General features: G+C 39.1%; 1 protein-coding gene across 1 annotated transcript in view; it reads right to left on the reverse strand.

Annotated features, from left to right (window-relative positions):
* The window catches only part of EGFL6 (EGF like domain multiple 6), a 138024-nt gene that overhangs the window by 61023 nt on the left and 64180 nt on the right, over nt 1-12821 (reverse strand). Inside the window, exons 5-7 of the mRNA XM_077482542.1 lie at nt 10039-10158; nt 6802-6936; nt 1690-1812 (exon numbers count right to left, since the gene is read on the reverse strand). Coding sequence (XP_077338668.1) covers nt 1690-1812; nt 6802-6936; nt 10039-10158 — 378 coding nt within the window. The remainder of the gene's footprint in view (nt 1-1689; nt 1813-6801; nt 6937-10038; nt 10159-12821) is intronic.

Consider the following 12821-nt stretch of genomic DNA (forward strand, 5'->3'; position numbering starts at 1 on the left):
AGTTATTGGCAGTGTATTTTTATCTTCCCAAACGTTTTTGTTTGCCCAGCACTAGGTAAATTCCAGTCACTGCTATAGTATATCAAAAAACCAAGGTGAAGCAAGGACCAAAAACTTCTAATGTATGCAACAGTCATAAGTCAGTTGAATACACTTTGAAAAGCAACAATCAAACCAGGCTTAAGAATGTGTTTCCCTGGTGAGTCCTCAGATCTTTTTATGTCAATTTGAATCTACAGCTCACCTTAATAGACAAGCTTAGTTCATATGTCCTCAGATCTTTTGATTTCATTCTATTCTATAGTTCACTTTAATAGACCAACTTAATTGACCCATACTATTATCTTTAAGGATATTTGTAAAGATCTATTCCATTGTGTGGTGCATTCTAGAGTGATGACTTCATACTTCCGTTCACGTTACATCTCTAGTCTAATTATAAAAAATAAAAGTATGCATAGATGTGGGGGACTGGAAGGAATGTCTATCTGCACTCTGGGCCAAAGTATATACTATATCTTTCAGTAGCAGAGGACTATAGGTATATTTCAGTTGTCATTACTGTAACAGACCAATTTCACAACCCACGCTAAAAAGGTACAAGGATATCTTCTCATAAACATTATTCTACCTTTGATTAAAATCTGGGCTTAGTCAATGAACTCTTGTAAACTGTTTGCTTACACGCCAATTTATTTGGCCAGAAGAGAAGCTCAGAAGGAGAGTATATTTCCCTTTATGAAGTGGGTTACAGTATGTCTGTGGTAAAATTGATGTAGTGCAGTGTTACCAAACTCTGTTTCTCAAGTACCACTAATAGGTCACATTTTAAAGATTTTAAGAAAAACCCAGACATCTTTTAGTAGACACGCTTTAAAGTAATACACTTTAAAGCGCAATGGCCATTTCGGCTGAATGTAATGGCCATTTCGGCTGAACTTCCAAGAAGTGACGTGATTGAATAGTTAGGGCTGCTCGCTACGCTTTTTATTTTGCAACACTGAACTTTGTTTAGCCTTTCAATTGCGGATTCCTATGGGTCTCTGGATACCTGGAACGCTTGTGATGGGACATACTTGACCCTGAGTGGTCTACTGCTGTATATGCCAAACACGAAAGTGTGAGACAATTAATGCTAGTGAGTGTACATCTAATTGGGGAGTGGAGACACAGTGATCACTTTTCATCACGAAGATGCCACTTCACATCTATGTTCTCATTATATGGACTTTTCTCATATTCAGTTTATATTATTTTTTTCTATAGTGACACAATACTACTTATTGTTTGTGTAAATACTTATTGATGTGTTGTCACTTTATTAGCGCTACTATTTACCTTTCAATTTATACCTAGTAGATCTGGTTTATCACAATTTAATTACTTCACCTTATTTTTATGAAGAGTGTCTGGACATATGGACTTTTACTGGTACAAATGGCTAGGTTTCCTAAACACAAAGTAAAGTAATAATTTTACACTCTCCTATGATGTCAAACTCTTGAAACTTTTACTACTCCAATATTCCAATTCCAATTCAAATAATACAAATAATAAATGTTAATGTTACATAAGCTATAGGGTGCTTATTAGTAGCAAAAAAGGTTTAAAATTAATCTCCATACTGTCCTTTATTCTTTGAAGGAAAGTACATGGTAAAATATGAAATTAATTTCTAAGTGAACCTACCTGAACACTGGTATCCACTGCCCTTGTATCCTTGTTTACATTGACATTTATAGGAGCCTGGAGTATTGAAGCAATCACTGTGAGGGCTGCACTTATAAGTCTTCATCAAACATTCATTTATATCTGTGAAATAAGAAACAAGTTAAAGGCCATAGACACTATATCTTTTGCACAAACCAATCAATATACACTTATTGAGATTTTTTTTATCAAAAAAAACTAAACTGAGGAAGAAATGTGTTGTTTTAAAAAACAATTGAGGGATAGTTATTATAGCAAACAGTAAAAAATATTGTTTTTTTTTCAAAATTGATGTTCTTTTTTGTTTATAGCGCAAAAAATAAAAAACGCAGAGGTGATCAATTACCACCAAAAGAAAGAGCTATATATGGGTAAAAAACTACTCAGTGCCGAATCGCAAAAAATGGCCTGGTCATTAAGGGGGAAAATCTTCTGGGGCTGAAGTGGTTAAAAGCAACCATACTGTCTTTTTTCAGAGCAGCCTGTATTTCTCCTGAGGCTACCTGTGGGTTTTTCTTTGTATCCTGAACAAGTCCTCTGGCAATTGTGGCTGCAATCTTTCTTGGTCTACCTGATCTTGGCTTGGTATCAAGGGATCCCAGAATTTTCTACTTCTTAACTGTCTTTTGACAAGTTCTTTTCTTCTCCCCATGGCTCGGTGTCTAGCCTGTTTAGTGCATTCACGTGAGCTCTAACAAACATATTGACTATTTATGCACAGACGCTAATTGCAAATTAAAAAGCCACAGATGTGGGGAATTAATTTTTAATTGCCATTTTCACCTGTGTGTGTCACTTTGTGTGTCTGTACCAAGGCCAAACATTTCATGGTATGTAAACTTTTGATAATTTCCCTTATTATGATTTAAAAAGAAACCAAACAACTATGTGATAATAATAAATAATAATGATAATAAATGGCTTCACTATCATTAAATAAAAGACAGTTTTTTGGTATGATCAGTCAATTTAAATGTCAGTGCCAACATTTCATGATTTCTGCCAGGGTTTGCAAACTTTTGAGCACAACTGTTTTTTAGGTAAATGGTATAACACAGGTGTAACTGGTTCCTGTACTGTCAAACTTTCAGCTGTTTTTTGCTGATGACATTTCTCTGCTTCCCTAAACTTAACAATTGTAGGAGATCTCACTGGAAAGAGGTGGTATGGTTCTACTTAAGGGAATGATAAGTGGAGTTATCGCTGAGCTGCCTCAGTACTTCAGCTATATATTGATCCACACTAAGGACAACCACGGCACCTCTCTTATCCACTTTATTTAATCACTATATTTTTGTTAGACATCAAGTTATAGATCACTAGCCTTTCAGATTTAGTGATAGTGGAATTGTGTGCCCTGCTAAACTCATTTTTGAGTTTCATACGTTCCTGCTCAACCACCTCCTGGAAGGCTTCTACAGCAGCACTTCTGGCATGGATGGGGTAAAAATATTTATCATCTTTATAGTCTGTAATATTCAAGACTCCACAAATGCCAGAAGAGGATTTAAACTTCAGCTGCTCCAACATCAATCTTGCACGTAAATCTTTGAAAAACGTGGTGTCCAGGGGTCTAGTCTCTTCCTCGCAAATGCCAGTCTCACTGTAATCTTTATGAAAAATCTGTTAACATGCAGCAAAGTGGAAAAATACTGAAATGAAATGTGAAAGAAGGCCTAAACATGTTGGCTTTTTCGAGTGGCTTTTCTTGCATTGTTCTTAACCACTACAATACAGGGCACTTTCACCCCCTTCCTTCCCAGCCCAATTTTCAGCTTTCAGCGCTCTCGCGCTTTCAGTGACAATTGCGCGGTCATGCTACACTGTACCCAAATGAAATTGTTATCATTTTGTTCGCACAAATAGAGCTTTATTTTGGTGTTATTTATTCACGACTCCGTTTTTTTTTTTTTTGCGATATAAGCGCAAAAATAGCGGAAATTTGGAAAAAAAACAATATTTTCTTTTTTCTATTTGAAAAGAAATCCAATAAAATCAAATTTTGTCATAAATTTAAGCCAAAATGTATTCTGCTACATGTTTTTGGTAAAAAAAATTCCGTTAAGTGTATAATAATTGGTTTGTGTGATCACGGACATATGTACGCAAATGATCATGTACATATGTGTGCAGGTGATCACGTACATATGTGTGCAGATAATCATTGGGACATGTGATTTTAGTGGGACATATGTGGGGGACATGTTTTTATTATTAGGGACATGTGTTTTTATTATTTGGGGACATGTATGTTTTGGGGACATGTGTGTTTTGGGGACATATGTGGGGACTGTGTTTGTACTGTGTGGTGTGTTGTGTGTGTACACTACACTGATGATCAGTGAGTAAAAAGCTGTAAAAAGCAGCCCATACTCACTGATCATCAGCCGGCTGCAGCGTTCTGCTCTCCTCTCCTCAGCGGTGACTTCCGTGTGAGGAGAGGAGAGCCGATTGCCTAGCAACCGGCTGTTTGTTTACATCACATGATGGCCGTGATTGGACACGGCCGTCATGTGATCAGGAGGGCCAATCACAGAGCCCTCCTGCCGATCTGAGATGTGCCGTGTCCGGGTGACACGAGCACATCGGGATCGCGCCGCTGCGCGGGCGCGCGCGATCCCGCTACTCCTGAATGACGTTCCTGAACGTCCTATCAGGAGTAGACGGCTCCCACCCGGCCGTATATATGCATTGGCCGGGTGGGAAGTGGTTAGTTATAATAAAGGATTTTGTCTTTTGTTGATCAAAGCGCCAGGCTTCCTTTTAAGAATCACTATGTGTTGGACTTACAGTAGCCTTTAGTCTAGAGACTGGTGCAGCTGAATAAGCAGATTGCAGTGAGAAGGTTGTAGCTCTGATCTTTTGTGGTTTATTCATTCATGGCATACCTTGAATGTAACTGTCTTGGGAAATCGTTAATCAATGGTTTAGTTCCACTTTAATTGTTTTGAGAAACAGTTACAAATTGTTGGGTTTAGTTCTGCTTTAAAGTAACACTCACTGACAATCTATATGATAGGAAGTGAAGGCTGGTGAACTGAGAGTGCCTCTAATAACAGTTAGCTGAAGTGGTGCAAGTAATTTTATATAAAGTCCCACTGGAAGGCAGAACAAACTGAGAAAAAGATAGAGGGATTATTTCTAATGCCGCGTACACACGACCAGACTTTTCAACATCAAAAGTCTGACGGAATGATTCCGGCAGACTATTCGATTGTGTGTGGGCTGCAGCGGACTTTTGATTTGCAAAAGTCTGACAGACTTTAGAAATGGAACATGTTTCAAATTTTTCCGAAAAGAACTCCGCCGGACCCAGTTCCTACCGAGAAATCCGCTTGTGTGTGTGCTAGTCCGACGGACAAAAACCGATGCGAGGGCAGCTATTGGCTACTGGCTATGAATTTCCTTATTCTAGTCCGGTCGTACGTCATCACATTCGAATCCGTCGGACTTTGGTGTGATTGTGTGTGGCCAAGTCCGTTCATTCGGAAAGTCCGTCAGAACTTTGTCAGAACTCCTTCAGAACTCCGTCGAAAGTCTGTCGGACCTAAGTCCGGTCGTGTGTACGCGGCATAATAGTTTCTCAATAAATTCTTGGATCCCTGAGGGAAAGATTGGGTTCAGGACAAGCATTTTCCTCTATTCTGCAGAATGAAAATGACAGGGTCGATAGCTGACATCTGATCTGACATGACATTATTCAGCTTTACTGATTCTGTATTTTAGTAATAATAATAGCATCAGCTGTGGATATTTTTGTAGAACGATGCTGAAAACAATTCGGGGATCAAACATGTTTGTCTCTGGCCCCTATACATCCCCTGTATTTCATTTTTGGACCATCACTGTGATGGTAAATTTAGTGATCAGTGGTATAGGGTAAGAGGGGTTGACGCTTGACTTTCTCTATCAAAGGTTTGCCTATCAGTGTCCTATGCTCCAAGGTTCCTGGGTAGCACAGTAATGTATATGGAAGTATGTGCAGACAGGTATCTGCTATTAATCATGTAAGCATATTTCTATGTTTATACTCCTGCCAGGTTTACTTATGAATGCATTGGTATGTTTTAGTCATAAGACAAATGGCAAAAGAGTAGCCAAAGCAAGTTTTTGATCTAAAGAGGAAACCAAATTTAAAGTTAACTCATGTTATGATTTATACAGCATTGATAAACAGGTTAATTAACTCTTTTATTGGAAAATTTTGGTAGGTGGGTCCAGTGGTTATGGCAGGAGGATTTATGTTAATTCAGCACTCTGGGCATCCTAAAGTATCATATCATTAAAGTTTATTTTAAATGAAGTTAATATTTAAAGTATTATTGTATTTATATTGACGATCTTGCATGTATTCTATAGTATAGGCCCTTAAAAGTCCAAATCTAGACCTAACCTTCTTTTTTATAGTGTAAAGGGTAAGAATACCTCAGGTTTTATTGCTGTATGTGTTCCCCCATTTCTTGACCTGCCAGCCATGGTCACCAAGAGAGGCACAAACACCTGACACAGTTATTAATCTTTTACCGCCCTTTCACACTGCCAGGGCCTGGGTGTAGGTGGTAAAGTGCCGCTAGTTTTAGCAGCGCTTTACTGTTGTTTTTGGGGCATTATTCGGGTGCTAGTGGAGCAATTTTAACGCCTGCTAGCAGCCAAATAAAGGGTTAGAAGCGCCTGAAAAGCGTCGCTGCCAAGACACTTTTGCAGGCACTTCGGCGGCGCTTCCCACTGATTTCAATGGGCAGAGGCACTTCAGGAGCCGTGGATTGACCGCTCCTAATGCGCTGCAAAGAAGCTGCTTGCAGGACTTTTTTTGAAGTCCTGCCAGCTCAGCGCCCTAGTGTGAAAGCACTCGGGCTTTCAAAAATGAGATTGCAGATGAGGCTTTTTTCAGGCGCTATTTTTTAGCGCTACAGCGCCTGAAAAATGACTCCAATGTGAAAGGGGTCTTACTGTATTTATTGTTGTCTATTTCTACATTAAAGAGATTTCTCCTCACTTACTGTCCTGGTGACCAGCAGAGATTCTCACCCTTCCCCCTAATCCAAAATTAGAAAATAATTCAACTTTAACAGTTTTTTTTTGTATTCTTACCTACACAATCATATCTGCCATTCACATACTTTAAATCATAACCAATTTGGCACTTGCAAAAATAGCTTCCAAAAGTGTTCACACATTTTCTGTTAAAAGGACATGTTACTTTTCCAGCTGCACATTCGTCAATATCTACAACAAAAAATATATAATTCTGTTAATTTTGGTTATGATACAAAATGTATATTCTGCCATTTAGTCTGCTTCATACGGTATTTAAAGGGAATCACATACACAATATTTTTGCCCATTTTCTATTGTACTCGACTTATTAATTAAAAACTGAATGACTAAACTGCAAATTGCTGGAATTCCTGTGACACTGACCTTTCTTTGACTCCAATTCATTTTTTCCTAGCATCATAAATGCTGCTTAGAGCAATGCCATAGCTGTGTTAAATCACTGCCAACAAATAGATTGTTAAAGATGACTCTAATAGAGGTGTTTTTTGAAGATTACCTCCAAAAATAGTACATACTTAGGATTCCAGTCATCGTCACAAAGGATCTGTGTTGATGGCCCTTTGTTGGCGTCAGAATTGATTCTCTCCCTATACAAGTCAATGCCAGCACCAATTCAGCATGGTGCAGCTTAGATGGACTACAAATGTGGTCAGAAGGTGGTCCACTGCAGGTCAAATACCTGTCAATGAACTCCGGAGGATCTCAAAAGCTTTTAAATGGATCTTAAACCAAAGTGGAATGTGCCTAAAAGAAAGCTCCATCTGCTCAATGACACAAGGCCATAGCTTATAGCGAAACAGACCTTAATGAGGGCCACAAATCTACTATTACAATCATTCAATGGGACAAAATTGATCAAACTGGATACACACTTGAAATCAAAGAAACTCCATTTGGTCAACTTAGTGAGCACTTGAGCATATTCAACTCTGCCAAGCTGACTGGCCATTGCAGAATTTTGTTGCTAGCTTCTGATTCATCTAAATTTCAAAATGTGTACTGCGCTACTCAACACATTAGAAAAATTTGCAAACACCACAATCAGACAAATTGAGTGGATAATGGAAAATATTAAGTGCAGCGCTAATCCATACTGTGTGTGTATATTAGAAACTTGAGCAAGTATGCAAACAGTAAGTATAACACATTAACTTCAAAATAAAATAAAGTGCTAAGTGCAAACAGCAATAAATGAATATAAATACAATTCATAATTTGAAAACACTAAAAATTCCATATATGTGAAATGGCATTGTGAAAAAATAACCCATGAGGAAAAAAAACAAAAAACAGTCCAAACAGGTGAAATGAAGTCACAAGTGTTTAGGTAGAAATCAATGTTGAAGATATATTCAACCTCTGAAGGATAAGCCACCATCCAGTAAGAAATTACCATAGATTGTGAATCCACCACCGATTAAAAAAATTGGATACTCTTATGCCGCGTACACACGAGCGGACTTTTCAACATCCAAAGTCCGACGGACTGAGTCCGTCAGACTATTCGATCGTGTGTGGGCTGCAACGGACTTTTGACTCGCCAAAGTCCGAAGGACTTTAGAATATGGAACATGCTTCAAATTTTCCCGACGGAACTCCGCCGGACCCGGTGTGTATGCTGGTGTGTATGCTCGTGTGTATGCTATTCCGACGGACTAAAACCGACGCTAGGGCAGCTATTGGCTACTGGCTATGAACTTCCGTATCCGAATCCAGTCGTACGTCATCACGTTCGAATCCGTCGGAGTTTAGTGTGATTGTGTGTGGCCAAGTCCGCTCCGCCGAAAAGTCCGTCAGAACTCCGTCGGAACTCCGGCAGAACTCCGACGGAACTCCTTCGGAAGTCTGTCGGACATAAGTCCTCTCGTGTGTACGGGGCTTAACTGGACTCAGTGGACCCAATTACAGAGGCATGGAGTCAAACAGGCATGGAACTGGGAACTTGGTCACTCTCAGGAAGCAACATGTGAGGTCAGCTTCAGTTCAACCTTGTCACCAGACCCAATCATGGACTCCATCATTCATAAAAGAAAGAAAATGCCACATAGTGTAAAACCATCAATTATGGGTTTTATTGTAAAAAGTAAAACACTTACATCAATGATGATACAAACAGGCGAGATAAGGTATGTGATCACAAATACATCCAAGAAGTGTAGTAACGTGAAGCTAGTTCAGTCTACCCAACCGGTTTCGTTCAATAGAACATCATCTCGCCTCTACTGAGTCCGGTAAGAGAATTCAATTTTTTTCATCGGTGGTGGATTCACAATCTATGGTAATTTCTTACTGGATGGCGGCATATCCTTCAGAGGTTGAATATATCTTCAATTTCATCAGTGATTTCTACCTAAACACTTGTGATTTAATTTCACCTGTTTTCACCAGTTTGGACTGTTTTTTTTCTTCTTAATGGGTTATTTATTCACAATGCCATATCACATATATGGACTTTTTAGTGATTTCAATTTATGAATTGCATTTATATCAATTGCTGTTTGCACCTAGCACTTTATTTTATGTTGCACAGTCATTGTGTTATACTTACTGTTTGCATGCTTGCACAATTTTCTTATATAACCACACAACATGGATTAGCACTGCACTTAATATTCCCGATAGCTTCTGATTGATTGAATAAATATCTGTGTGTGAGTTGAAGAACCTATCGTAATTCAGGAGGATTAAATGATTCCAATGGACTGAAAAGTATGTAATAATACAATAGTGTTGATTTACTATAACTGGAGAGTGCAAAATCTGATGCAGAAAATCAGCTTCCAGGTATTTTTTGTCAAAACGTAATTGAACAAGCTGAAGTTAGAATGTGATCAGTTTCTATGCAGAGCTGCACCAGATTTTACCCTCTCCGGTTTTAGTAAAGCTACCCCATGTGCTGCATCGTTTGATATTTTAATCGATGATGACTCACTTATTTGCACACTTATTTGCACACTTGTATCACACTTGTATATTAATGGAGCACATATCACTACATCTTTAACTACCATAAGAATCAGATAACTAGCTACAGGTTCGGTTTTAATTTTAATCAACAAAAAAGAATAATAAAAAACCGGGGGCTTTTTATTGTTAATGTATTTTGGTTTGTAATAGTTTGTATGTAGCAAGTTACACAACTATTTTTTGAATGTGTTACTTACAAATGAGCTATGCAGTACACTGCTTTTTTTCAAGTTTTATGGTCATTTGGCATAAATGGTTCAATTCTGCGGTGAGCTGAAATCTGAAAGTTATATCTTAACGCACCTATACAATTTCTTCCATCTGGTCCCAGCTGCAGTCCACTAGATGGGCATGAACATCGCACCTCCCCCTTGACTTCTTCACAGCCATACTGGCAGTTTGCCATTGCACAAGTCCTGGAGTCTGAGAAACAAGATTAATAGCACACGGCTTAAATTATGGCTGTTATTACTTTACTCATGTCTGCTCATCAGCAACAACGAGAAAATTGGATACCTTCAGTGGGACCCAGCAAAAATTACCATTATGAATGTTTCCTAAAATTTTACATCTGGAAAGAACTGATTTTTGTTATGTTGATTAAAGCAAAGGCACATGCTTTTCAGCATTTTCTACTCACAGTAGCTGTATTTAGAGAACTATGAAGTTTTAACAGCATATATATATATATCAATAAACATTTACTTCGCTTTCAGCTTTTTTATGCAATCTCTTCACCGCACACTTGGCTGACTTAACTCTAATGACTACAAGCCTAGGGTTTTCACTCCCATTTGCTCCATACATAAATCCTTCCAAATTTGTTTAAGTTTCCTCCAAGTGTCCTTGTTACCTCCCAACATCCAAAAATATACCTTGGGACTGCAAAAGCTCCAGTTCATATACTGTTACCAGATGTTTGTTACAAAGGTGCAGCAATATAGTAAGGAAGGCAGAGGTCTGGCTGACAGCTGATCATGTGGTAAAGGGCCCGCTGTAATTGGCCCTTTACCCTGCTCTGTGATCAGCCCAAGGACTTTAGAACCACTTTTATTACACCAATTAGACAATTGTAATTCTTTAAGAATCTCCTGCTGCCATAGCGACAATGTTACCAACACTGGCACAAATGCTTGCCTGAATTAGGAACAGGTAGTTCTTAAGGGTACTGCTGCCGGAAAATTGTCATTATGACTATTCTGAAAAGCAGGCAAATTCCTAAATCCTTAATGCACGGATTTCAAAATATACTAAACAAACAGAAGTGTGTGGGAAAAGGAAAGGTTTTGGAGCTCACAGAGAATGTTACAGTGAGGCGGAAAACACAGTAAGAAATCATTTCATGAAAAACTGATTACAAGGCCATTAAGTAGTGAACGTGATTATTTATGGAGAAAAGGATATCATTTTGGGTCACTTGATGAATAAACTTTGAGGCTAACAAATTACAAATCATGTCTTAAGATTAGATTGTTTTGTGTGTATATATATATACACACACACACACAAAACACCAATATGTATACATACTGTATTTATTCATTACATATTTTACTTATTATTTCGTTTACCTATTTATGTATTCATTGAGTGCATACACCTGTGGTACATTACAGAAATTAGGGGTATAATATTCTATTGGAGAAATGTATATATGTATGGGATTTAATTGTTTTAAAGAGTTTATATTAACTTGGTGTATGGTTCTTGTTTGTGAGTTTGTATTCTGGGCATTGTCATGTATAAAGCTGGCCATACACTATTCAAAATTATGGCTGGTTCAGCAGTGCCAGGCAGAATTTTGATAAGCGTGTAGCTGTCCCCACTTGACAGAAGTCAAGATCCACTGATTGACTTTTGTTGAAGGGACAAGCAGAAAATGTTCTCTCCATCAACGCCTGCAGCTGCTAATCAGTGTATTCTGACAGCTGCTGATGCAGCTGACACAATATGATGTCCCAGTGGGGTTGATTCCTCCATCCACCTCACTTTGTCTACGATCAAGTGTAGTATATGTCCTTATCAGTGTCCAATAGGGGTGCTGTACTGTTATTCTGTCCCTTTGGGAGCTGGAATGGCTGGCTACATATTATCCCTGCTGGTATGATGGAGGGCTCTGAAGGCTAGTACCAGTTAGTACAGAAACCGGAGCACCCACAGGCAGTTGGGGCACGGGAGTAATTCCCCCGAGAACCTGGATGGGCCCAGTTCCATCTACTTTGCCTGGCCATGGGCTAGGAAAGCAGAGAGTCTGGGGTGTCTGTGCCCCCTGGGAGTGGTTGCCCTAGGTGTGCTCTAATTAACACTTGGATGTGGGACCCCACAGTGTGAACAGGCACATGGTCACAGCACCAAAGCTTCTTTCTGCACTGCGCCTTTAGGGCTAAGATTTTTGGCCAAGTCCAGGGCAGTTTTTGTTACCAGGCCTCACTTTTTTCACTTTGACTTTTGTGTGTGTTTTTTTTTCTCACTGGATGGGGGTGTGAGTTGTCAGGCTTGCCCTGACAACTAGGGAGATGGTGCTTGGCCCTCAGGTTCCTTCTTACCCCAAACCTGGGAGATCTCTCTTCGGGAGAGTCCCCAACCTAGTACTTGGTGGTCAGCTTCAGTTGACTATGAGGAGAGGGGTCCACCAGGCCTTTTGGCTAGGCGGACAAAGTTGTAATCTATGTCCCTGTCAGGAGCCTTGCACCCTTGCACCCTGGGGGATCAGGGAGAGGTCCTACACCTATGGGGGGGTGAACAAAGCACACTCTTAAGTGTACTTTAAGTGTACTTTTTAGCGTGTGTACAAGTCCTTGTTTTTTGTACGTTTTTAATTTTTAGCACCACGGCAGATAAAAAAAAAAAACATATGGTCAGCTTCACTCTAGACATGTACTCTTTGCTGTGCAAAGTCTTTTTTCCATTTAGATGATGTATTACAAATAGCTGTGATGCAAATCGGCAATTTCCCATACCAATCACATCAAACTAAAACAAAGATTGTGAAGGAGTGCTCCATAATGGTTTACTTGGTATGTATGCCACATGATACAAAAATTAAAGGACTAAGGTGGTCAGCATATTTGCTAACGGTTTAAAAT

Source organism: Lithobates pipiens, unplaced genomic scaffold (genome assembly GCF_037356315.1).
Source record: "Lithobates pipiens isolate NorthernLeopardFrog02 unplaced genomic scaffold, aLitPip1_a1.2 Scaffold_16, whole genome shotgun sequence".
Lineage (NCBI taxonomy): Eukaryota > Metazoa > Chordata > Amphibia > Anura > Ranidae > Lithobates > Lithobates pipiens.